At 34.3% G+C, this 14,395-nt stretch overlaps 2 protein-coding genes across 2 annotated transcripts in view; one reads left to right on the top strand and one right to left on the bottom strand.

Moving 5' to 3' along the window:
• The window catches only part of LOC140751105 (uncharacterized), a 137,534-nt gene that overhangs the window by 50,367 nt on the left and 72,772 nt on the right, over positions 1-14,395 (bottom strand). The window lies entirely within an intron of this gene.
• On the top strand, positions 11,088-11,956 carry LOC140750787 (probable palmitoyltransferase ZDHHC24). The gene has a single exon (XM_073084509.1). It carries the CDS (start codon positions 11,088-11,090, stop codon positions 11,883-11,885), a length of 798 nt encoding a protein of 265 aa, XP_072940610.1. The 3' UTR covers positions 11,886-11,956.

The raw sequence follows: 14,395 nt of genomic DNA, 5'->3' as shown, positions 1-14,395 counted from the left end.
TTTCATAAAAACTCAAGAATAGCTTAAAAAAATACAACCTTACAGTCTTTATAAATAAAGGTGCATATACACAAGTCCTATAACTGAAAAAGCACAGGGTCATGCCAAAAAATAATAAATACGAGTATCGAATTGATAACCTTAAAGTCGGTTAACACAAACAGAACACAATTTACGAGTTCCGTGTTACAAGCACGCCCTCTGGCATTAGCTAGCTAGATGAGCGTCGGTAATGAGCCGTGAAGTGGGCGATGGATGGAAATTAGCGGTTGTGTGCCACTCCGGGCCAGGGGGCACCGGTTTAGAGCAACCTGCCAATTATGTAAGTGGGTTTCACTGAACCTTTGCAACTAAGAGATATATCGTTATATAGTATATCACGGATAGCACGTTATATCGTTATATAGTAGTAGAAAGAAGTGCTATGGATTATGAAAGAAATTGAGGTAGTAAATCATCGTAAGATCTACATAGATCACTAATCTAGAGTCAGCCACAAATATAATAAAGTCTTCTTCAATACATCTGTATTAGTAAAAAGCCGAATTGAAGTAGCGACGTTTCTATGTTGCTACTTTCGACCTAGCACTTTGCCAATGATTATAACTAACTAACCATGCATCACCTAGTGCTATAAGATTTACCTGTGCACCGAGTTTAAATTTAAGGCTTACACAAATCAAACCCAATCTAAACATTTTTTTACAACATTTTGCTTTGTGGATAATTCAGTAAAAGCCAAAATAGCATAGATAGCAAGTAGTTTTCACAAATAAATACGCGTCAAATAAATTTTAGTCATTCGAAATAAATAAAAATTTCAAGAAATAAAACCTGTTTTTTATTATTTTTGCCTCTATTATACGAAGTAGGTGATATTGGAAACAACTGATCGCATTAGGAAGTAATTCATGACAACTTAAAAGACCATCTAATCATTTGAATATATTTAATATTATTTCTTCGTTATCACTTAAAAACACACGGGGATTCACATAATCAAAAGTATGGACGATCTAGATAACAATTTGTAAAATCGTACATTTTCCACTATAAAATTTGTGCCCAAAGTGCTCTATCATTCATACATTTTGCGTAAAACTCAAGGAAGAAACCAAGTCTTTGTATTCAAAGTAAAGTTTATTTAACGCAGGTGGCTTTAAACGACATTGGCACTGTTGTCTTAGCCTAACCTTTAAGGAGAAGGGCTTTTGTCACCCAAGGCAAAACCACCAGTATACCTATAGTAATAGACACTACATTACCGTGAATACCTGGGTGGGCCTATGGACTTAGGAATCTATGTGCTTCACTTGGCTAGATATTTTATACTTTTACGTCTGAAGGGCGTGTGTTTTATGATTTATGTGGATCGTTTTAATTATTTTGAACATTTTCATTTGTCGAATTGAAGATATAAAATCAATTTTATAAGGTGAACGGTGGGAACGTATTGTGAAAGGAATCGTGATTATATTATGTACAGATAATGAAGACTTTCTAAGAACTAGAGCTTTAGACTAATAAACAGAAAATTGGATGAAATATAAATTAATTATTTTAGAATAAAGGATCATATTACTTTCATATTTAACAAATACATAATATAGCTTATACATAAGATACTAATTGAGACCACCCTTGAGGACTAAGTTAGTAAGCCTCTTTTACCTTACTGAACCTATAAAACCAAGATAAAGCCTCGATAGTCTAAAACTACAGGTAAGTCCGAGATTTGTTTCGGTGGTTCTACCGTAGTCGAACCAGTCTGTACATAAATCTGGGATTTAGTAATACAAATCCATGGGTTTTTAGACTTCATAGGTCACAGGGCGGTTTATAGTACACCTATCGCTTGTCGATGCTAATCGATTGATTGTTACGACAATCGATTCGCCACGGTACTTGTACAGATTCGTAACGCCCTCTCTTAGATGGATATCAATTACAGGCGAGATTATAATTATATGTATTTTCCGAGAAGATTTTGGTATATAGATATTTTTCCGGGGATATTAGGTACATATGTATGATGGTAATATATGAAATTTTGTACGCCGTTAATTTCGTTCTACAGAGAATACACTACCTTCCGAAGTAGAGACACTCAAAAAGAGTTTTATTGGAATTTGGAGTTGTACTTAAATTTGGGTAAATAATGGCTCTTATATAGGTTACTGCTGACCCAGCAAACGTTGTGTTGCCATATAGATAAAAAAATGTTACGTAGTAGTAGTTAAAATGTTAAGTAGTAATTAGGTTATGTTGGAAATAACTGATCGCATTGGGAAGTAATTCGTGACAACTTAAATAGACATTTAAACATTTGAATATATTTAGGATTTCTACGTTATCATTTAAAAACATACGGGGATTCATATAATCAAAAATATGGACGTACTACGATAACAATTCGTACATTTTCCTCTATAGGTACTATATTTTTCGCCCAAAATGCTCTATCATCCATACATTTCGCGTAAAACTCAAGGAAGAAACCAAGTCTTTGTATTCAAAGTTATAAGTAAGCTGATAAGTAAGCTATATATTTCTTATGCCAGAATTTGTATTAGTAATGTATAAAATACAGTTTTATACACTATATTTAGACCATTAACCCTTGAATATGTCTATATTATTTCACAACAGAACCTTGTGGATAATGCTTCATCCACCCAACTCAGCTTATTAAGGCATCGTATATTTTGTAAGAGGAATACTATCACGTAGCATTGCGTCGTCCGCGGATGGGTCAAGATTAGATTGGAATTAGAGAATAAGATTACTACCATGTTGCAACTTGGGAAACATGAAGCAAACATACTTAGGGATGCAACGATCTATCGAATATTCTATAATATTTAATCCTTACTCTCGAAATTTATATCAATATAGAGACTATATAAATATTATCCCGGAATTGAGACATTTCAATATACGTTGGGTACGTACCCTACGCGGATACACGATATATAGACTATTGCCGATACAATTGGAAATAATTGATATATCGATATCTAAGTAAGTAGTAATAGGGCTAAGTCACTGAAAAAATTATAACCTTTAAACTTTGTCTGCAAAAAATAAAGGTTATACTTTCATTTTTATACATTATCGATACGATATGTATACCATACGATGTGAGTTATCGATACTTTACCATTCTGTTCGAACTAGAACACAGCAGATCTACTAAACTGCTAATGTGACGGAAATCTAATGATGGCGCCCCCGCAAACGTCAAAGAATTCTACAATCTTCATCTGGAGAAATTTTGTAACGTAACGAACAGTTCACAGTTTCGGCAGCAATTTAACGCCGCTTAAGGTAACAGCCATAAAATGCCTAAAGCCAAAGCACCCATCATAGCACCTTTTACAGCAATAGCAATTTGATAGGCTCGTACGTTTTGCAAGTTAGAACATAGTCACGTAATCTTGCGTAGGCATTGTGAAGCAAAGGTGGAATTACTACAGGAGATGGGTCACTGCGATTATTGTGAAATGCGTATAATCAGACCTTATTAAAATATATTCTAAGGCTAGGCCTTCTCTAAAAATGTCTTGCCGTAGTTACTGCGCTGCATTGAGCGAAGTTATTATCTAACACAGTAAACAACCAAAGACGGTCATTTATTATTTTTAGAGAATAAGAATGCTTATCCATAATTTCTTCTGCATTCTTCTAGATACATTATTCTACCCTTGTATTAATACACATACGAGTATATGAATATGTCGTGCTTACATAAGTGTCGTACTTATATTTATACGTCGCGTTTTAACATTATCACATATACGCATAGATAAGTATAGATATCTCACCGCCTTGTAATTGAAGGAAGCCATTAAATGACTTAAACATTGTCAGCCATTCAACGGTCAAGGTGTAATTTACGCGGAACAATGCCGACATGTGCAGTAAGTGGTGCAAAGACACGAAATCGAAGAAAAAGTGCGGAGAAATATCGTTTCATTCGTAAATGCTATAAAAACTACATTTTTTTATATTTTTCAAACACGAAAAAAGATGACAGTGACCATTTCTGATTACATTTTCTTGTTAGGAGTGAGTAATTTTTACTAATCTATGCATATACGCATAATAAAATTTAAAAAATCTTATAAAATCCTTAAAACAGTTGAACGATATTTGACGGCACTTTCATGGGATGACAACTTTAAGATAAAACATTAAACTACTTTGTATCTCGTTATCAAGTAAAATATGACATATTATATAATAACTTAATTAATAGTCATTTTAAAACGGAAGAAATGTTAGCAGATAGGTAATTAAATAGACATATTTTTTACGAATATTAGGCATTTCTTATTAATTAAGATCGCCGACATGACATTAACATTTGATTTGATGTTATCACACTTTACTGACATTTTAACTGGTTTTATTTTATTTTTTTATAAATAATTAACACTAATATTAATTATGTTATGTCACTCTAAAAAAGTCCGCCGGATATTTGATATCTTCCGTAAGATTTTAAATGATTAAGATTTAAGTAATTGCGTTCGGTATAATATATAAGTCTCCAGTTAAACAAACTAATCAATTCAAAATCATGATAAAAATGAATTTTATGTATCCATTACACAAATAATTATACTATATATAATTAACAATTTATTAGTTAAATATAATAAATCGTTAATTTTAACTTTCTACCGATTATTCATTTACGATTATTTTAAAAGTAATAAACTAAAAACGTATCCAATTACATCAATATCTTAAAAAAATCATTACAAGAGATACTTCAGCGACATTACATTTATAATTAAAAACTTGACATCTTAAACGTTCGAACATATTACTGTGTACTAAGAAGGAATACCAATTAATCCCATCTGGCCGCAGGGTTTTGAAAAATAATTAACCCAATCAAAAATGATATATCCGTTGAAATGAGATAAAATACTTAAAATTTGAGGAAAAAGCAATAACTCAGAAGATAACAGTCCTTTAATTGACGTTTAACATTTATTTATTACTATGAAAGCCTTAAGGTGTATAATGCTTCCTTGTCGGATGCAAATTTCTATATTTCCTAATGTTTTTCACAACCAAATAACTTTTTTTTTATAATATAGGAGTAGCAGACGAGCATGCAGTCCACCTGATGGTAAGTGGCTACTGTCGCCCATGGGCATCTGTAATAAACCCCAGATAGGATTAGATATTCCTACCTGAGGTCGGCCACAGATGCGCCGCTACCCTTGAGGACTAAGCTGGAACGCCTCGGAAAGGTCAAACCACATGGGGTTCTACCACCTTCAAAAATAACTAATTTATTTAATAACATTCACATATAACATGAATCTGTAATGTATTAAAAATTAAGTAGTAAATGTGAACTAAATCTCATAACCTCAAAACATTTCTTATGTATTAGGTAGTATTTCAAAAACAGTGTGATAGGAAGTACCCATTTAGCGGCCTGTGCGCTTAATTGGTTAAGTTTACTTACTTTTCGCTGTATTTTTTCTTAATAACAGCAGCTATAAATAGTGGTAAAATACGACCCCCCTCGTAGACTCATACATTTAGTGTGTGACAGTTAAAATATATCATATCCCATACTGTCTCTCAAACAGCTATTGTTCTTAGCAGCCGATTTCAATCCATACCACTCATATAATGGACATCCATTAATACAAAATTCAGCATCATTACTTACTCACTGCCCACTCTTGCGAATAAACTTCATACATGGAATGATAATGGAATAGATACTTTAATAGCCAGCATCTATCATCACTTTCAAAAGTGTCTATTGTTCACATTATCTCGAATTCCGATCCATTCACTTGGAAGTCAAGTGTACGTACGAAATTGTAGAATAAAACACTTATTATAAATGACTTCTTTCATCTTTCAATGTCGTTGTAATCAATATAACAGTCTCTGAAGTTGAAATAAGGTTTCAAATCACAGCTAAATATATTTCTATATGGAAGAAAGGACTTGTTGTACTAAGAGCGAGTATCGAATAAGCGAATCATTTATTGTCACAAAAGAAACGTACGATGTCTAAAATAAGTATGCTATAACAGTGGTAGAACTCTCAGAGCAAGATGCTCCAGGGAACACATTTAACAGATAACGTAGAGAGGTCGGAGAATCGGATAATATTGGGAACTTCAGTCCTTTGAAAAAACATTAAAAATCCTGTCGGTAAAGTTATTGCACACTCCAGATTATAGTTATGACATAAAATCTTAAACACACTAACAACAATTATATATTTGTCGTGAATTATCGTACCTAGTAAATAACTGTAGTAATTATACGTACGGACCACACCAACACAGTAGCACTACCATGAGTTGGCATAGAAACGCCACTATAGAAATTGTAAATAGAAAACTATTGTCATTTTGCTAGTGAATAACATAACTACTATCGTTACGGTATTTCTTGACAACGTCTGTCAAATTAATGACTCATGGGACCGAATTTATATGGCAATAGATCATAATGACATTCGCTAGCGATTTGATTTCGATAGGTTTTTACGTTACGAGTGGCTCACACTACGGAATTTAGTTCTACGAGTAACCACTAGAGGCGCTGTACAATTTTTCATACATTTATTTTACGCAGTCGCTAGTGAGTAATACTTTTGTAAACTCATGGTAGTGCTACAGGAAACGCCAATACGATATTCTTTCTTTATCTTATCGCTTCTCTCCGTCAGTAGATTGCGTCAGTACGGTCCGTTAGTCCATCGCTCAGTTTCATCTATCATAATTTATTGGCTAAGGAGGCCTATTAGAGGCCTAATGGCTGTACGTGATACGCGGTTACTTAACAACCGTGTAACGATAATGTTAAGCTGTTACGAGTACAATACAATTGCAAGTCATGTATACTAGGCGTATAATACGGATTTCTTTATACTTATCATTATAATTTTACTTTCTTTAAATTGTATAATTAACAAACGGCCACTCATATCTTTTGTCCGACTGGGAGGGTAATGTTTTTCGAGCGTTTGTATGTATGTCTCAGAATGACACGCCATGCAGCTTTAACGGCTTGACAAATTTAAACATAAGAGTTGTTAACTGTAAACCGTCCTCAACGCTTGTTGGAGAACTCCGGGATCTCCAACGGAACACAACCGGAGCCCTCCAAGCGCGATGCCCAACGGGCTCTACCCTGGGGGAGCAGTTTTCGCTCCTTCCACACCATGTAGTGTTTACGACGGTATGCGACCACACATACCGCCGTCGTTCCCGGAGTCGCTTGCTGGACGGTTCAAGCTCCCACTCTTGCCGTCCGCAACCCCGGAAGCCCCCTTATAGTCCCCTCCTACGACAGGCAGGGGATACCGTAGCCCTATTCTAGTCCCGGAACTACAGGGACAACACCTATTTCTACCTAATAACAGCAGTGTTGGGCGCTGCTGTGTTCCGTTTTGAAGGGTGTGGTAAGGGAGATAGGCGTTCCAGCTTAGTCCTCAGGGGTAGTGGCACATCTGTGGCCAACCTCACGTAGGATATCTAATCCTATCTGGGGTTGATTACAGATGTCCATGTGCGGCAGTAGCCACTTACAATCAGGTGGACTGCATGGTCGTCTGCTACTCCTATATTAAAAAAAAAGAAAGTACTGGTAGTAGAAGACATGGAAATATGACGTGGTAGAGCTCTTCGTGTTTCGTTTGAGTGTCATATAAGCTGAAGACTACAGTGACCAATTACCATCAGGAATTGATCTCATTTACTACTCTAATCAACATAATCGAAGGTGCAACCTCTGACGTGTTGTTAAGTGTAACTGTTGCATCTCCATAACCAATCCCAATTGATTCCTCAGATTTTTAAAAGTAGTAGTATATAATACGAGTGTTTTGTGTGAAGTGTGAAGTAGTATAGATTACTATTATATTAGTGATTATGTAGTATAGACTATGTCATAACAATCTTAAGAAATGATTTCTATAATGCAGTAGAACGAAAGTAAAAATTACTTAAGATATTGTTTACAGACGGCCTCAGTAGAGTTCTCCGACCTTTAAGATGTGTGTAAATTTCTATCAGTTTCCTGCATCAATACAAAACTTACGGCGGTCTAATAAAAATCTCGTTAAATTTAACCATGACAAGTATATTGCGATACGGTTTTATAATTACACATAATAATAGAACAAGTTACATATTGAACCGTTGTTTGCAATATCTTGCTACATCCAGTGCAATTCATCTTCTATTTCGAAACAGCTGAGATACAAATATGTGAGTATCTCCTACGATTTTTGTGAAATACTATAATCATTGTTTTGAGAGTTAATTTCTAATTTGTATACCAATTACATATATACCAATTAGAACTAAATGCATGTATAGTTAGAACATCTGATAAAATCGAAAGAAAATGAAATGATTAATATTTCGATATCTTTTTAAGAAAGGTCGGAATCGAATTGTATGTTTTTTTTTGTTACAACATACTATTCGTAAAATGAAACTATTTACCTTTTTAACATAGATAAGTATAAATATCTTACCGCCTTGTAATTGAAGGAAGCCATTAAATGACTCAAACGGCTGACAATTCTGTCCTTTAATGGCTGTCATGGTGTAATTTACGCAAAACAATGCCTGCATGCGCAGTTAAGTGGTGCAAAAACACGAAATCTAAGAAAAAGTGCGGAGAAATATCGTTTCATTCGTAAATGATCTAAAAATGATATTTTTTTTAATATTTTTCAAATACGAAAATATATGACAGTGACAATTTCAATTATCAAAACTAGTTACATTTTCAGTGAGTAATCTTTACTTATCTATGCTTTTTAAGAACAGAATGCAAAATGCAACACATGCAAAATAGTTCAAATGCGAATGTAAGAAATATCTAACACTAATTATAGTACAACACGTGTTAATACGTAAAGTTTAATTTTTAAGTATTGTTTTGTATCTTTTCTTTGTTTTCCATTTTGCCAACGCACCACCCGACCGAACTACTCGTCGAATTGGACACACTGAAGATTGTTCACACACAGTGGCCGTGGTTCGCCGCGGTGAGGCTGAGTGTGGACCCTTTTGTTAAATTTTACTGCAGCAATGTTCTGTTTTTAAAGTTATGTTTACTATTATTTATGTCACATAATGTTGTAGCATTTTTTACAAATAAATATTTCTTTCATTTCTCTCCTATCAAATGATGATAATACGATGTGAAAATTTGTAAAAGTAACATATTTTCATACGCTTTAACTATTGAATATATATTGAAACAATATAGAATTTTTACATCAAACACACAAAACGATCAGTAGGCACTTGGCACATTTCATATCCTAGCGTGTTTCGGTCTAATAGCAAAATACGAGCCATATTTTTACAAGCCTACATTTATTTACGAGCCCATAAAACAAGCGCGGATAAATTGTCCCATTAGCGAGCGAGCGCAAATGTCAGGATCGTGCTGTGACGTTGGATAAGGACCTTGTTGGTAGAACTTATGTGCCACTGGCCACTCACATGTACCTTTCAATATCTTTTGCTAATTGTCCGCTGTACCCTTAGTATGAGTTTTTACAAAAATGACTGTTTTTGTATTTGTTTACGCATTTCCAATCAGCGACCCCAGCGGACTTTATCAGAACTGATTGGAAATCTATGGGAAATACGTAAATAAAAACAAAAATAGTCATTTTTGTAAAAACTCATACTAAGGGTTTCAATCTCACGTTTATATCTTGAACTGTGTTTTAAAGTATTGAAATAGGTAACGAGAGTTAAGTCCAAATGATGGTATCTACTGCCGCCCATAGATATCTATAATCAATCCCAGGTAAGATTAAATAAAACTTATACCGTAGATCGGCTAAACATGCGCTCCTACCCCAAAGGATTAAGTTTAAAAACCTCGGAACAGTTTCCCGTATTACTTTCCAAATCAGAACACAGCAGCACTTAAAAATGCTATTATAAGGCAGTTGTACGTAATAAGTGTGACTGAGGTACATTTTAAGTCGAACGAAACGGGTCTGCAACAGTCAATCTGTAGTTAAAGATGATATTATATAGGAGATATATAAAGAATTGCGGAAAAACACTTTCAAAAAGCAACAATATTCTAGGTCCATAAAATGTCGCCAAATACAGAAATCTGAATGCAGCGTGTCATGAATTCTCAGGCACCAATTGCCACTCCACCTACACTGCCGCTTTACTACCTATTTTTGCCAAGGTACTAAATACATATTTTTAAAATTAAACTAACTATAACTTGTTTCAACCTAAATACAATATAGCAACGAATATTCTATAGTTCTCTATATTGTTCTCTAATTTGAAATGTCCGTGTTTAGCTAAAATTTAACTAAACCTTTTGTAAGCTTATAGTAATACAAACTTATTTCCTTCCTTAAATTAACTATTATTATCTTATAACGTCTCAATTAGGCAGATATGGAAGACATAGAAGCAATATATTATGTTATTTCCATTTACATTTAGCATATACTCGTACTTACTAAAGTCGATATATTTTATGGTTTTGCATATTTATGATTCTATCGGAATGTTTAATATCGTGACAAGCTAAAAGGATCTACTGCTATGGATATGATAGGATATGGAGTATGAATACTATATATTTTTATTTACAGGCAGTTACATTATAATTTATATAATATACTTACTTGTAATACTGACGTACTTTAGGAACATATATTCAATTAACCTTAAATCAAAGGCCTGAATAAATAATACTCAATAGCTTCTCATTTTTGGAATAGAATCCTTGTGTCCATGAAATTGAGTGATTCCTTAACATCGAGACTTATATTATAATTATTACTTTAAAACATAAAAATAATAATATCTATAAGCAAAATAATTCCGATCTCACAAAATGCTATTCATTATACTCGTACATATCGTGACAAATTATTTATGTTGATCTAGATGAAACGGAATCGGATTATTTAAATGCAAAATTCCACTTGTTGCAAATGGTTAATTGTCTATTGCCATAAAACTATCAAAGTGACATTCAAAACTTACGTCAGTTTACCGTCAAGTGTAATCTGATTGATATTTAGAACAATGGTTCCAACATTCTTGGATTACATTAAGAAATTCCTAAAGGTTTACGAGAAAGTGATTTGTTTTGGACTCGTCTTATTCATAACACCTGGCTTCTACATCTTCGAGCTAACTATCGTTAGACCATCAGTCGTGAAGATTTACAAATTGAGTTTCTACGAAGAAGTCTTCCATATCATCTGCTCCACATTCTGCTTCATTAACGTCGTTGGGAACATGATCCTGAGTATATTCACGGATACCAGCTTAAAGACGTGGATTCCAGAAGGCGATACCTACTGCGAACTTTGTCAAATCAAACGTCCGGCTAAAGCTTGGCATTGTAAGGCGTGCAATGCTTGCATTCTACGGCGCGACCACCACTGCTTCTTCTTCTCGAGGTGCATTGGATTATACAATCAGCGATACTACGTCGCCTACCTGGGATACATCTTCATATCCATGGTTTACTCCACTTATTACAACTACTTATACGTTGCTGCCAAATTTCAAGACCACGGATTTGCTCTATCTGCCTTCCGTATAATAAATCCTTTGTTAAGGTTTATGATACCAGAGCCTATGGGCATGAATGATTTATGTGTTTTGCTAATATTCCTGAATGTAGGACTGATCATTTGGTCGGGGAGCCTCTTTTGGTTCCATATGGGAAATGTCTTGAGAGGTGTCACCGCTCATGAATATCGTAATAGTGGGCCAATCGACAAGTCTATGTGGAAAATAAACTTGTCAAACGTGTTTGGCGTGAAATGGTACTGGGCGCTGATTTGGCCCTTCGCTGAAAGTCCTTTACCCTAGCCTTAAATTGATTTATGTATTTTTATGTTATTGTTTCTTTTAAGTTTTAAATAAAATAAATTATTGATTTTATACAATTTTTTTTTCAAACCATCTTTAAGCCTAAATTATTTATTAAAACAAAATATTATTGTAGAATAAATACAAACAACAAACCATAATCGTTTGAATAGTCCTACTTAGTGTACCTGTTTAACGTTCAAATATTAACCATTTTACCTTTCGATCTTAAAACCATTCTCAGATGTAATATCTAAAGGAAGGAAAATATATTTAAACATTTTTCGTATTTTTGTAAGTGATTAATATGAACTCTCTTATACACCAATAAAATATTTACAGTCCATAATAGCAACCTATGTTACGTACCCATGGTGGCATTACCAAAATAAAAGTACCACTACTGACACCATTGGAACATAAGTATCGTAGCAACGAGCTGTGTTGTCTATTTATAGAGAACAGAGGACGGTGGAGCACCACACGTAACTGTTACGTAAACAGGAACCGCGCTGCACGGTGCTGACCGTTCTACTGATGTAGGTGCGTGCCTTGGATTTAAAACATCTGGGATTTTCGTTAGGTGATAAGGATTTTTCGATATTAAAAAATGTTTTTTTAAACTAATACTACTACTAAACTACTTACTTATACTTACTTATACTACTATACTACTTACTTATACACTTGGTTTCACAAACAATAGACGTATACAAACATTTACATGACGTAACTGGTTGGTATCGAAGCGAGCAGCATTCTGAGAGACAGGCTGGAGTGATACCGCGTGCACCAAGTGGGTCATTAATGTAATTTAATTGTTACTACCAACACCAGAATGGACAATGTGAGGAAACAAATGAACCTTAAGTAAAGGTTAAAATAATTAAAATTTACATTTTACATAAATCATTGCGAATGACGTATTTTGTAAGCATTGTTATATTTGACTGCTAGGGACTTTTATATTTTATATCACGGCGTGCGTAAATGGACGTTTTACGCACGCTTCGCGTGCGCAAAACCTCCATTTCCGACCCCGTAATATAAAATTTTATACAACACGCGGACGAAAAATGTTTTTCTGACTCGTGTGATTGCAGTCCTCGCCTGCGGCTCGGCCTGCAAACTCACACTTGTCAGAAAAAAATTTTTCGTCCTCGTATTGTAATGTACTATTGTTTTTTTTTCAAAAATCTATTTGTAGCGGGAAATTATGAGCGGTATTTACCATTTAAAATCAAGTTATGGTTATTACTTAGAAATAGATAAACACATATCTGTTTTTATATGTAACATAAAACAACGCACTACAATCAGCCGGTCGGGCTGTAGCCAAGACGCGCGCCTACCGTTATGTCCCGTTAGAATGGCGTGCGCTCGGAGCTAGACCCTTAGATAAACAGTAGAAATAAACTATAAGATGTATTGTATCTTATAGAACTTGTATACCATTACAATAATTCTATTTAATAACAATTGTAGAGCCCTGTGTAGTTTGACACCCCGTCAGACCTGATAAGACCAGTAAGCGCACCTGTGTTCTCGTTTAAAAGGTGTAATGGAACCATAAGTTTCCGAAACGTTCCATCCTAGTCCTCAAGGGTAGCAACGTATCTGCGGCCGACCTCAATTAGGAGCCATATCTTATTGATGACAATTACAGATGATCCGTCATCGACAGTAGCCTTCTCCACGAAGTGAACGCGTTTGCTACCTCTATAAAAATATGATCTTGCAGTATTAGATCACCACTGTCTGAACAGTTTCCATTATAGGAGTTGTCATTATCACCCCAGGTCTATCTTATATCAGCAGTTTGCAACGCAATAATTATTATAGTTGTTATATAACTAAACTGCAAATCCCTGCGGTCGGTGCGGTATCACAAAAACATATTTTTATAACCAATTTTCGTTCAGTGTTTCTTGTATTGTATAACCTAAGTATGTTATTTAACGGACTTTTACTCTCCATATTTAAAAGGTAAAAGAGAATAATGATTTGTTATGATTCCCGAATGTTTGTCGACCGTAACGTTATATTTTTTCTAGTAATTTAAATAAAAAATCATTAAAGAACCTCTTTAGGTATACTATTTCAACGCTCAGTTTTATGAATATAGTTCCAGGAGACCGAAGCAAAAGGCAAAATATTATTATATTATTATTTCCTTTAAGACATTTAACTAAGTAACCCTATAAAACTTGTTAACATACACAATATATTTAATAAATTATATAATACGCAAAAACTACACTCTCCCTTGGAGCACTCAGTTCAAAAGTGTCATAAGTAAAGGTTAATATAACGGTCCGGAATAAAATTTGGAACAAATATTACCACTTAAGAGAACTTATTCTTACATCAATAATCACACCTAAATCGTTAAGCTTTTTATCATGACGTCGTTAATCATCTCAGCGCACGACACGACTACGACATTTTGGATCGACACGACTTCTTAATAAATAAGTCTACCATCGTGATGTTTTTTGTAAACGATACCG

The sequence above is a fragment of the Epargyreus clarus genome, unplaced genomic scaffold (genome assembly GCF_041222505.1).
Source record: "Epargyreus clarus isolate Ecla_fem2 unplaced genomic scaffold, WU_Ecla_fem_2.2 ptg000021l, whole genome shotgun sequence".
Classification (NCBI taxonomy): domain Eukaryota; kingdom Metazoa; phylum Arthropoda; class Insecta; order Lepidoptera; family Hesperiidae; genus Epargyreus; species Epargyreus clarus.
This window is presented reverse-complemented; position numbering and strand designations above follow the sequence as displayed.

Coding starts and splice junctions, on each gene's coding strand:
- LOC140750787 (XM_073084509.1), top strand. CDS start 11,088: ATGGTTCCAACATTCTTGGATTACATTAAGAAATTCCTAAAGGTTTAC.